Here is a 13,369-nt window from a genome sequence, read left to right on the forward strand (position 1 = left end):
TTTTCACATGAAAAAAGAATTTATTATTTTACATAAACATTATGTAAGGATAACAGTCAGGTAGTCTCATGGACTGGAAGGTGACTGATTAATTCCCTTTCGTTCCCAAACCTCATCAGGCAGTCACTACACTTATGAGGCAGGTCAGTTGAATGCTTGAAATCAAGATGAATTTTAAGATCTTCAATTTGTCCTGTTGAATATTCACAATATTGACATAAATAAATCCCTTCAGATAGATGTGAATTTAGATGCTTGCAATATTCCAGCATGCTGGAAAAGCCCTTCCCACAGTCATCACAGACATGAGGGAATATCTTAGTATGCTCAATAGCAACGTGTCTGTTCACGTTTGTGTGAAGTCGGCTCCAAAATCCACATACTTGACACACAAAGAAGTTTTTACATTTGTCAAAGGTGATCTTGCTTAAAAGGCTGCACTGCCCGTGCCCACCACTGCCGCACTTGTCGCTCAGCTCTATCAGTCTTCGCGCATGCTCGTTGACCACGTGGCTGTGCAGGTCCTCAGGGTCACCAGTCTCGTGCTCACAGAACTGGCACAGGTACTGCTCGTCGCGGCTGTGCTCCTGGAAGTGCAGGTAGAGCTCACTGCTTGAGGAGAACTGCACATCACATTGCTCACACCAGTACAGGTGGTCGCTGAAGTGGGTGTCCGCAATGTGCTGGCTGAGGTTCTCAAAGATCACTGTCTTATAATCACAGTACTTACAGATGTAGGGGTCTTCTTCGTGAAGTTTGGCATGCTCAATGAGAAGCATATTGGTGGAAAAGCTTTCCTTACACACTCGACACACATTTGAGTCAGTGCGCTTGTGTTTCAGGATCATATGCTGCTTCAGGTCAGAAAAATACTTACTGTTGAATTCACAGAGTTCACACTTGTAGAGGCCACTGCTATTGGCTCTCAGCAAAGGCCACTTCTGCTGGGCAGTCACATTCAAAGCCTGGCTCTTGTCAAGTACTTTACAGAGTTTAGCTGGTGGTTCTTCATCAGTCTGGTCTTGGAGGCTCTCGGAGGAATTGTTCTCTGTCTCTACATCATAGTCTTCAGAAATCGCATGAACTTCCACAGCAATGGGGACGTCCTCTGAGGTGTGGACCTCTATAGGGCTCTCTTCTTGAGTTTGCGGGTGCACTGCCTCAGGGGAGTCACATTCTTCATCACAGATTTCAACATCAGCAGACTTATCTGAAACAAAGTAAGCCCCCTGCTGTAGTACTGTACTAATAAGTAAGCCCCATTAGAAACATCAACTGTCACTATACCAGCCCCATTAGAGACAATTGTGTGAAAAGTAGTTATGGTATGCACTGTTTTTCAAAAATGTTTTAATTAATTCATTTTTTACATTCCAATCCCAGTTCCCCCTCCCTTCTCTCCTTCTACCACCCCCCCCCATCTGCTCCTCAGAGAGGGTAAGGGCTCCTCTAGGAAGTCTACTAAGTCTGCCCCATCATCTCTTTGAGGCAGTACCAAGGCACCTCTCTACCCCATCCCCCCCTGTGTCTAGGCTGAGCAAGGTATCTCTCCATATGAAATGGGCTCCACTAAGTCATTCTGTGCATTAGAGTTAGATCTTGGACCCACTGTCAGTGGCCTCACATATTGTCCCAGTCACACCATCGTCACCTATATTAAGGAAGTCTAGTTCGGTCTTCTGCAGGTTCCCCATTTGTCACACCTGAGTCAATGAGGTATGTCCTGCTCTTACATGATCTGTACAAAATATGCTACATGCTATTAGTTAATGAGCTCCCCTCACCTGTGGAAAAGACGGTATGGTCTAGAATCCTAAGCACAGGGCTGGGAACCAGGTAGTTCTGATTCCTATTTCTGCCTTTGGTTCCATCTGTAAACTTGGGCAAATCATTAGATGTCTCAGGATCAGAATCATCATCTGTAAAAAGAATGTGGAAAGGCATTTTACATCAAAGCATTAAGCATCACAAAATACTTCTAACATCAATAGGAACAACTAAGATTTAGCCACTAAAAGACATATTACCTATTACAGATCCCTACAGACACTGACTACTCCAGAGTAACCCACTGCCTTTGTTTATATGCCCTACTTAGACTAGAACACACTCTGAGCTTCCTAAGGAACCAGACTGAGTCATTATTCCATGAGTCCAGCCTCATTCCCTCCAAGTTAGCACAGGAAACTAATATAAGGGTCAAGAGAGAAAACTGGACTGAAACGTGTATGTTTTAATAGACTGGTTTTTGTTTGTTTTATTTTGTTTGTTTGTTTGTTTTGTTTGAGACGGGGGTTTTTCTGTGGCTTTGGAGGCTGTCCTAAAACTAGCGCTTGTAGACCAGGCTGGCCTGGAACTCACAGAGATCTGCCTGCCTCTGCCTCCCAAGTGCTGGGACTAAAGGAGTGCGCCACCACTGCCCAGCCTTAATAGACTGTTTTAAAAAACAGTTTTAGACTTAGGGTGGAAATCATGAAAATAGTATAAAGTGTTCCTAATATATCACAACATTTCCCACTATTAATTCTTTACACTAGTATGGGGCATTTTTTGCAATTAGTGATGACATATGACCACTGACATTGATACATTATTACTAACTAAAGCCCATACTTTGTTTTACCCAATGTCCTTCTGCATCCCACAATACATTTAGCCATGTCTTTCTAAGTGACTGGAAACTGTCTTAAGGACTATGGGTCAGACACTTTGTAGAATTCTCCACTATTAGAATTTATCTATTTCTTTCTTTCATGATTAGACTGGAACTGAGATCATGGAGGTTAGACCCTACTGCCACCATTCCACAGCACACACTAACTGCTGGGCTACCTAACCCTCCTGACTTAGCTAACGTGGCGTTTTGGTTTCTGTCCTGTGAAGCTGTTCTTGCCGTATCCATACCCTACTCTCTGAAAGTCACTGAGAACCCAAACCAAGAAGTGGAAGGTTGGCTCCCATCTCCTTAAGGAAGGAACTCATGCCATGTGGTGATGGCACACGCCTTTAATCCCAGCACTTGGGAGGCAGAAGCAGGTAGATCTCTGTGAGTTCCAGACAAGCCTGGTCTACACGACAGCTAGGGCTACACAGAGAAACCCTGTCTTTTAGTGGTGTGTGTGGGGTGCTACCTTTTCAGATAATTCCTAAAGAAAAACATGTAAAGGCAACTTAGATATTTTTGTAGTACTACAAGGAATTAGTTCTTTTTTTTTTAAGATTTGTTTGTTTAGGCCAGGCGTTGGGTGGCACAAGCCTTTAATCCCAGCACTCAGGAGGCAGAGGCAGGCGGATCTCTGCTAGTTCGAGGCTAGGCTGGACCAGACAGCCTCCAAAATAATAGAGAGAAACCCGGTTCTGGAAAAAAAAAAAGATTTGTTTGTTTATTATGTATAGTTTTCTGCCTGCATGTATGCTGCATGCCAGAAGAGGGCACCGGAACTCATTATAGATAGTTGTGAGCAACCATGTGGTTCCTGGGAATTGAACTCAGGACCTCTGGAAGAGCAGCCAGTGCTCTTAACCTCTGAACTATCTCTCCAGCCTGAGGAGTTAGTTCTTACACACAGTAGGCACACACTACAGAGGCATCCCTCGGTTCTGTAAAAGCATTCTGGAAAAAAGGGGACTTACCTTTGTTGTCAAAGTATTTTAAGTCTGGCTGTCTCATAGAGCAGACACTGTAACAATGATCAGAAAAGATCCCACTGCTGCCATCTGTGATTCTGCTTACTCCAGAAGAATCTGCATATGAAACAAAATGAAGACAATTCCCAGTATAATACACAAGCTTGTTTGACATATTTTTAATCTACTCCCTACCACCATGTTAAATATTGAACCCAGTGCCTTGCACATACCAGGCAAATCCTCTACACAGACATTTCTATCTCTAGCCAGTGTTTTCATGATTTTAATGACATCAGTAGGAAACATGTAGCATGTCCTAGTTTCACACTTCAGTTTAGACACTGACATTGGCTTTTTTTTTTAAAGACAGGGTTTCTCTGTATTGTTTTGGAGGCTGTCCTGGAACTCTCTCTGTAGACCAGGCTGGGCCTCAAACTCACAGAGATCCACTTGCCTCTGCTTCCCGAGTGCTGGGACTAATGGTGTGCAAGACCAACCCCAGGCAACATTGGCTTTTAAAGAGCCACAGATCCTGGGCGTTCTTGGCACACACCTTTAATCCCAACAATCAGGATGCAGAGGCAGGCGGATCTCTGTGAATTCAAGGCAAGCCTGATCTACAAGAGCTAGCTCCAGGACAGCCTCCAAAGCCAAAAAGAGTGTCTCTAACCGACCCCCTCAAAGAAAGGCCACACCTATGGTGTCAGCACTGTAGAAGCTAAGGTGGACCAGCAGGACATTAATTCTAATTCTAGAATTATTTTTTTTTTGTTTTTCGAGACAGTGTTTCTCTTTATTGTTTTGGAGGCTGTCTGTCCAGCCTGGCCTCTAACTCACAGAGATCTGCCTGCTTCTGCCTCCCAAGTGCTGGGATTAAAGGTGAGCACCACCACCGCCCGGCTAATTCTAAAATTAATTTAAGTAAGATTAAACTAAAACCTTAGAAACAGGGGCTGGAGAGATGACTCAGATACTGTTGCAGAGGAGCTAGTTTCAGTTAGCATGGTGGCTCACAACTGTAACTCAGTTCCAGGGGATCTGACACCTTCTGGCCTCCACAGGCACTAACTGGCTTGTGGTTAGTATACATACATGTAGGCAAAACACTCATACACATAAAAATGAATATTCCTTTAAAAACATACAAGGAAACGTGCGCCTTATCGTGCAAATCTCACAAAATACACATATGCAATAAATACTCTATTAATTATTAATTTACGACGATGAACTTCTTTTTTATTTATTTATTTTTTGAGACCAGGTTGCTCTGCATTATTTTGGAGGCTTTCCTGGAACTCTCTCTGTAGACCAGGCTGGCCTCGAACTCACAGATATCCACCTGCCTCTGCCTCCCAAGTGCTGGGATTAAAGGCGTGTGCCACCAATGCCGGCTACCATGAACTTCTACGGCAGGCCACATAGTGCCACGAAAGCATAATACATGAGAAGAAATAGTCTCATGGGCAGAGAGAGCTTCTGAATACCAGTCATTCCAAAATTGCCTAGGAAGCACCAATATGAAATAGACCAAGCTCACCTTCCTCAGAGGGCACATGTGCTTGGAGCAAGCTAATGGGTATGCCTGAAACAGTCTCAACTATATGTGCTACAGACAGACGCAAAGATCTCCTTTTTTTTCTTTCTTCCTTCTTTCCTTTCTTTCAAGACAGGGTTTCTCTGTGTAACCTTGGCTGTCCTGGAACTCTGGTCTGTAGACCAGGCTGACCTTGAACTCAGAGTTCTGCCTAGAGTGCTAAGATTAAAGGTGTGGAATACCACCTGCCTCTTTTTCAGACTAGATCACACATAGCCGAAGCTGGACTCACTCTGGTTCTTCCCTGCGTCCATCTCCAAGTGATCAGATTAGAGGTGAACCCAGGGTTTCATGTATGCTAGGCAAGTAGTCTAAACGCTGAGCAACAACTCCAGCCCAGCTCTCTTCTTGTGTTAACAGAGCCAGTCTCTGTCACAAACCACACAATCAAGATGAAATCTGGGGAAGCAGAGCGATGGCTCAGTGATTGAGAGCACTTGTTGCTCTTACAGAGGACTTGGGTTGAGTTCTAGCACCTACATGGTGGTTCACAACCATCTGTAATTACAGTTCCAGGGGATCCAGCACCCTCTTCTAACTTCCATAGGCACCAGGCATGTATGTACATGGTGCCACATACACATGTAGATAAAACACTCAGACAAGGAAAAGAAAGTTCACAGTTCCAAAAATAGTGGATAAGATAAAGCTTTTTTTCCTCAATGCAAAATACTTTCTGCTGAACTTATTGCTGCACCTTAAGCACTGTTATGAGTCTGACTGGCCAAGTCCAATCATGCTACATTAGAAGGAAGTTTGGAAATGTAATTTCAAGTATTTAGAGCCCACAGGGCTGAGTTAAGGAAATGTATTGTCATAAAGCATCCCTGTAGCACATCATCTAGCAGACCAAGTATAAGCAAAGGACTTCATCAGTGTTCTCATACCAGAAGATGGTCTACATGGAAATCAATCTATTACTCTTTTGAAAATACTTCAATTGTATACTAACCTGAATAACGAGAAGGGTGTAAAGTCTTCCTTTTTCTTTTTTTAGGATATTCATTCATATCTTTTCAATCTAAATAATGAAAATCATTTAACAGACATGGCACAATAACTGATATTATTGTATATGAGCCAAAGAATTTACTGGCAATAAGAAATCTGGAAGGTGGAGAAATGGCTAAGCAGTTTTTTCTAAGGAGACTGGCTACTTTTTCAGAGGTCCCGGGTTCAATTCCCAGCACCGGTGTGGTGGCTCACACCTGTCTGTAATTGGAGTCCAGGAGATCTGTCTTCTGTGGCTTCCAAGGGCAACAAGTGTGCATGTGGTGTAAGACATCCACACATTCCCAGCACTCTGGAGGCAGAGGCAGGCGGATCTCTGTAAGTTCGAGACCAGCCTGGAGTACCAAGCGAGTTCCAGGACAGCTTCCAAAGCCACAGAGAAACCCTGTCTCGAAACCCCCCCCAAAAAAGACATCCATACATATTAAATAATTTATAATGAAAGCAGTGTGCAACATGAAATAGGTGTCCCAAGAACAACACTGCACAGTGCCTCTATTGAAAACACAGAAAGCCTACCAGATAAGCCTAGACTACCAGACCTGCCTCATAAAACAAAGCAACACTCATCTTTTAGTCCCAGCACTCGGGAAACTGAGACAGGTAGAGTTTGAGGCTAACCTGGTCTACATAAAGAGTTCTAGGCACTGGTCTAGGCATGTATACACACCCACACCCACACACAGACATCATGCCTGTGGGAATACAAAGTTTCTGCAGATTTTCAGTTAAACATGGATATTTTTGCTTAAAAAGTATAGCTCTGGGTCTATTAACATAATGGCTTCCAGAAAAAAAATTGTACAGGATCTTGAAATAAGTATTCTCAAGAAAGAAAAATCATAATGATTATGAGGCCACACTCAACATTCTAGTAAGAATACAAGTGTAGCAATCACTAAACAAGTAAACTCCTATGAACCACTAGAAAATTTACTCTAATTTGGCTGTATTCCACTTACTTGGTATAATTCTCAATACTGCAGTGAGGAAAATGAATTACAGGCAAATTTCCAGAGATGGCAAAAAATACCTAGAAGTAAAAGAGACCTGCAGTCATGTAAGCAATAGCATCATTAATTGAGCCATAGGTAGCTCAGGGGTAAATGCTTTCATCTTTTCTGTTTGTTGGTTTTTCAAGACAGGGTTTCTCTGTATTGTTTTGGAGGATGTTCTAGACCTAGCTTTGTAGACCAGGCTGGCCTCGAACTCACAGAGATCTACCTGCCTCTGGCTCCCAAGTGCTGGGATTAAAGGCATGCTCCACCCTTTAACAGAAACTTTGGCCCCTTTCTGCTCCCCCTTGCAACTCCTCCCCTTCGTTTTTTCCCTTCAAAGTTTTCAAAACTCAGCGTAGCTTCGGCGTGAAAAGATGTCTATGGTTGTCTTAGGGTGTGGGGTGCGAAGTTGGGGTGGGGGACCTAACACCATGGAGATGCTTGTTTAATCAAGCTAACTGGGAAGGCCAAATGTTTGACTCCTCCAAGGTACCCATTGTCTTAAGAGTTTCTATTGCTATGACAAACCTCCATGGGCAAACTATTTACTTCAGATTACAGTTCTACATTCACAGTCCATCATGGAGAGAAGTTGAGCCAAGAATTTGGAGCAGCAGCTGATGCAGACTCAGGCCATGGAGAAGTGCTGCTTACTGGCTCGCTCCTCAAGACTTGCTCAGCCTTTCTTAAAATCCCAGAACCACCGCGCAGGGGTGGCACCACCCACTATATACTGGGCCCTCCCACATAGATCATTAATTACGAAACTGTACTGCGCCGTTCACTGTGCAGGCTGTGTCTGAGAATGTGGCGAGGGTGTTGGGATTGATGACACAGAGACCAGAAGGCTCCTCAAGAAGGCTCTCCTTTATTCCTACTCTGGCTGGTTATTATATACCCTGACACCAGAGGTGGATGTAGGTAGGTCTGAGGATGTGCTTAGTCTTTGGAAAAGGTCGAGGACAGGGTGGTTCCCATGGGCAAGCCCTTTTCAGGAACTTATTGCCCCAGGCATTGTATTGTTTTTAGTAAACATATTTTAGGATCACCCTCCCTTGCCAGTCTTTGGGGGACCTTGAACCCCTGTCTTAGGTGGGAGGGGTCTTCCCCCAGGTTGTCCGTCAACGGAAGAACCTCGTCCTTGAATCATCTGTAACCAGCTGTGCGTTGGTGGAGCACGCCTTTAATCCCAGCACTCCGGAGGCAGAGGTAGGTGGATCTCTGTGAGTTCGAGGCCAGCCTGGTCTACAGAGCGAGTTCCAGGTCAGCCTCCAAAGCCACAGAGAAACCTTGTCTCGAAAAACCAAAAAAAAAAAAATCATCTGTAACCTAACTTCATGGCTATCGGGATGCCATGGGCTAAGCTAAGCAATACTTGGTTACGGATCTCTTGCCTCTGGAACAAGGCACGTTTGAGCTCGGCATAAAGCCAGATTGCCTACCGCCACTGCCACCATTTCCAGGACCCTCATTGACATAGCACCTCTCCATCACCGTACCCATCACCAGATCTGGGCCATAACATTCTACCAGCCTCCCTGTGATTTACATTTCCAATTTGATGGTCAAAAGAGTGATAAAGTTTACAATCGTTCTAAGATCTGCTCAGGAAAGCATTTAGAAAGTGCACTTGCACAGATACATTAGGTACAATCATTGATGTTACACATGTAGCATTATAAAAAATATGAACAAGAGGCTTGTTGCACTATCCACAGAACACCAATTTGTTCCTGTGGTGATGCAGTTTGTTGATTTAACGTCAGTGGCCTCAGCTGAATGTGACTTGAGCCAAAGTCTCCTTTTTGTCTCATTAGGACAAGTTGCATTTCTCCAGAAAAATACACCTGCATAGCCACGATTCCAGAAACAGGAACCACCAAGTCTGATATTTCAAGTGACCATGTCCTGTTCAAATACTGAAAAGAGTCTTTTGCCACTCATCACAGTCCATACCAATGCCCAAATTTTTAAAGGGGTGCTTTTTTCCCCCAAAGGGAAAAACTGGCAAAATGAATTCTGTTGTTTCAAGGTGTGTCAAGGGCAGACAGTTATTCTTTCCAGTTCTCTGTTGGCTTCAGGATGAAATCTCACGGGTCCGGGAGGTTGATGCAGCAGGCCTGTAGAGAAACTGGAAATCTCAAACCGACTATCTTCCTTCTTTCTCAGGCTGTAGATTCAATGACATCAAGGGTCAGGAACACTGATTTAGGAGATCGCACTCAAACTGGCTTAGGTAGGCTCCCATGGTCTCAGGTCCAGTTGTTCTCTGCTCCATGCACCTCACCAAATGGTCTGACAGCTGCCTAAGCTTTATTCTTTTCCTGCAAGAAAACACAAACATGCCCTTGACCCCAAATTAGGGGCGAGAATTCTCCACTGTCTATTGCATGGATGTCTCCATTTGACCTGAGCAATAGTTGCTCAAGTTCCATCATGCCAGAATCTGTCTGAAGCTGATTTCTCACTGGCATTCACATTTTAAAATTTTTAAATGAGGAATGTATTATTTGATGAATCATGTGGGGACTGGGGACATTACTCCCCCTTTTTTATTTATTTATTTTTATTTTTTTTATTTTTAATTTTGTTTTTCGAGACAGGGTTTCTCTGTGGCTTTGGAGGCTGTCCTGGAACTCGCTCTGTAGACCAGGCTGGCCTCGAACTCACAGAGATCTGCCTGCCTCTGCCTCCCGAGTGCTGGGATTAAAGGCATGCGCAACCAACGCCCGGCTCCTTTTTTATTTTCTAAAAAAAATTCTTTGAACTGTTGAAGCTGGACCATAACAGTAGAAGGATTTGTCTACCTTCCTTGGTTAACTCTCTAGGTGAATTGGGATCACTACCTAGATTTTTTGTAGATGCCCTCTAAAAAGGACATATCCATTAAGCATTTGCCAAAAACTTCTGAAAATCACTCAAAGATTGTAAACTGTACTGTGTCCCAAATAACTTTTGAAAATTATTTGAAGTCTCTGAGCAGTCTTTCCCAATCTAACCTGTAGAGCTCTCACTAGCTGACAAGGCCTCATTTTCATCTTAAATTTTTCTGTTAACACATTAACCGACTGGCTGGATGTTCCTTTTGGCTATATCTAAAGGAATTTAGGTAGCTTTTGAACTATTTTTAAGGGATTTAAGTATCCTTTTAATCATATAAGCCGGGCGTTGGTGGCACACGCCTTTAATCCCAGCACTCGGGAGGCAGAGGCAGGCGGATCTCTGTGAGTTCGAGGCAGGGCTGGACCGATAGCCTCCAAAACAATACAGAGAAACCCTGTCTCGTAAAAACCAAAAAAAAAAAAAAAAATCATATAAGCAGTTCACACTCACGCATTCACAATCACATTTCATATATACCAGTGTGCCCACACCATACATTCAGAACATACATGCATCTTTCAGTCATCCTTTTTCCCTAGGTCATGATTCATCTGTTGAAATGAAGCTTCCTTAATTGAAATCTATGTAAAAGAACAACTCCAGCCAATCCTTGAACTAAAAGGGTTAAAAAGTCCTGTATGCCCCTCATCATTCCTCCATTTGAGCTACAGTCATGGGGTACAGCCATACCTACTCCTTGTAACTCTGTAGATGCAAGGTGGAGAGACCAGGGTTTTGGCCAAAAGTTTTATAGATGACTCACAAAATAGGACTTAAATACAAACAGAATTTTCCATTCCATATACCTTTGTCTTTTTCTTTTTCTTTACTTAATACCAGTTCCTCATTTACTATTACAAATTTTTTTGATTCACCCATTTTTTTTTGAGACAGGGTTTCTCTGTATTGTTTGGAGGCTGTCCTCCTGGAACTTGCTCTCTAGACCAGCCTGGCCTTGAACTCAAGAGATCTGCCTGCCTGTGTCTCCCGAGTACTGGGATTAAAGGCACGCAGGGATTAAAGGCGTGTGCCACCGACAGCCGGCTATTCACCCATTTTCAATCCACCCTTCAACCCAGGATATTCCCTCAGGCAAAACGCCTTAAGATTTATACTATACACCCTCCAACTGAGGGCAATCTCTGGGTTCCCCTCTTTCCCGACCTTAGTGTCAGGCTAAGGCCTAGATATTTAATCCAACCCCCCCCCTTCAACTGAGGGCAATCTCTCAGTGTCCCCTTACTTTCCTGGTCTTTGTCAGGCTAAGGCATGGAGATTTAATGTAATCCACCCTCCAACTGAGGGCAACCTCTCAATTTTTCTTTCTTACTGGAGATTTAATCCAATCCACCCTCCAACTGAGGGCCTTCTCTCAGGGTCCCCTTACTTTCCTGACCTTTGTCAGGCAGAAGGCCTGGAGATTTAATCTGGTACTCCTATCTTGGTACCCTTTTTATTTATTTATTTTTGTTTTCCGAGACAGGGTTTCTCTGTGTCTTTGGAGGCTGTCCTGGAACTAGCTCTTGTAGACCAGGCTGGCCTCGACTCAGAGATCCACCTGCCTCTGTCTCCCAAGTGCTGGGATTAAAGGCGTGTGCCACCAACGCCCGGCAGTACCCCTTTTTTAATACATCCTCATAGCCTTACTTTCTGGCCAGACTTTTTATATCTCTCAGTTCCCCTTTTCTTTACTGACCTCAGTGGATCAGGCGAAAGACTGGAGATTTTTTATTTCTTATTTTACCCCCCCCCTTTTTTTTTTGAGACTGGGTTTCTCTCTATCCTTTTGGAGGCTGTCCAGGAACTGGCTCTATAGACCAGGATGGCCTCCATCCTACCTACCTCTGCCTCCCGAGTGTTGGGATTAAAGGAGAGTGCCACCAACACTTGGCTTTCTGAAAATCATGTAGCCCTAGCTGTCCTGTAGACCAGGCTTGGTCTCGAACTCACACATACCTTCAGGTAAAACACCAATGTACATCAAATTATTTTTCTTGCTGGGTGGTGGAGGCACACCTCTTGAGTCCCAGCACTCAGGAGACAGAGGGATTAAAGGCTTGTGCCACCAACACCCGGCTGGCAGATCTTGAGTGAGCTTCGTAGGACTGGCCATATGATTGGTGATCCAATAAAGCCATGGAGATTAGGGACAGAATAAAGTCAGGAGAACACAATGGCAGACTGCCAGTGACAAAGCTGAGAAGCTAGGGTCAGATCTTTCTTTTTGTAGTGGCCGTCAGGGTAGCACCTCTGCCAGTGGTTTCAGAACTAAAACTGGTTACATTTCTACTATCTAAGAGACCTGCTTTGTAGCTGTCTCAACAGACACTGATGCGGACAGATTAATCAATATATTATACCAGAAACCCTTCATCCCCACATTCCTAACTCTGCGTCAGTGGGTCTTCTCAATACATAGATAAATTTTTGTCTGAAGTTGGGGCATGAATTCGCAGGTATATAACTGAGGGTGGAATGCTAGCAGCTCCAGTAATAGGTATTTAGATGAAGATCAAGTGCCAACTGTTATGGAGGAGTGTGAGGTGGTTGCATGCTTACTGTCTCAAACCTTCCCAGCTGTCCCCCTCATATCCTTCACCTTAAGCAGAAGCTTTAAAAACATTGACTGGGGGCTGGAGAGATGGCTCAGGTTAAGGGCACTGGCTGCCCTTCCAGAGGTCCTGAGTTCAATTCCCAGCAACCACATGGTGGCTCACAGCCATCTGTAATGAGATCTGGCGCCCTTCTCTGGCCTGCAAGCATACATGCAGACAGAATACTGTATACGCAATAAATAAATCTTAAAAAACAAAATAACACTCGTTGGTGTGGAGCTTTATGCCTGCCTTCTCAGTATCTAAGAGGCTGAGGCAAGATTATGATAGTTTGAAACCCACTTGGGCTACAGAGTGAAACCTTGTCTCAACCCAGTTAGAGCTGTTCCTAACTCCAGCTCCAGGGGATCTGATGCCCTCTCTGGCCTTCATTGCACATCACACACCTGGTGTCACACACCTGGTGGGCTAACATACAGGCAAAGCACTCCACATCAACTCTGAAAACCACCACCACCACACATATGTACTCTGTGCCCTACTTCTGGTAGTGCAACAGTTTGACTCATAGAAGGTTGTCTTCAGTTTTAAAAAGACAGGACAGTAGCTCCTATAGTTAAAGAAAGAAAACTGTGGTCAGTTACATCAGTACTTGTTTCCATTCATGAACTTGGAGCATAGGCAAGAAACTAGGT

The 13,369-nt window shown here is 44.0% G+C and overlaps 1 protein-coding gene across 1 annotated transcript; it reads right to left on the reverse strand.

Moving 5' to 3' along the window:
* LOC121143218 (zinc finger protein 639-like) lies at positions 1–7,273 on the reverse strand. The gene is made up of 5 exons (XM_040754524.1): positions 7,201–7,273; positions 6,180–6,248; positions 3,634–3,744; positions 1,785–1,919; positions 1–1,210 (listed from the first exon to the last, which is right to left on the reverse strand). Exons 2-5 carry the CDS (start codon positions 6,235–6,237, stop codon positions 57–59), a joined length of 1,458 nt encoding a protein of 485 aa, XP_040610458.1. The 5' UTR covers positions 6,238–6,248; positions 7,201–7,273; the 3' UTR covers positions 1–56.
* Between the last annotated feature and the right edge of the window lie 6,096 nt (positions 7,274–13,369).

This window comes from Mesocricetus auratus, unplaced genomic scaffold, assembly GCF_017639785.1.
Source record: "Mesocricetus auratus isolate SY011 unplaced genomic scaffold, BCM_Maur_2.0 Super-Scaffold_100011, whole genome shotgun sequence".
Taxonomy (NCBI): Eukaryota; Metazoa; Chordata; class Mammalia; order Rodentia; family Cricetidae; genus Mesocricetus; species Mesocricetus auratus.

What these genes read in the sequence shown, in the direction of transcription:
- LOC121143218 (XM_040754524.1), bottom strand. Translation starts at nt 6,237, where the DNA reads ATGAATGAATATCCTAAAAAAAGAAAAAGGAAGACTTTACACCCTTCT. An exon ending in ACACCCTTCTCGTTATTCAG is followed by an intron (nt 3,745 to 6,179) that starts GTTAGTATACAA and finishes TTTCATATGCAG; the next exon opens with ATTCTTCTGGAGTAAGCAGA. An exon ending in CCATACCGTCTTTTCCACAG is followed by an intron (nt 1,211 to 1,784) that starts GTGAGGGGAGCT and finishes ACTTTGTTTCAG; the next exon opens with ATAAGTCTGCTGATGTTGAA.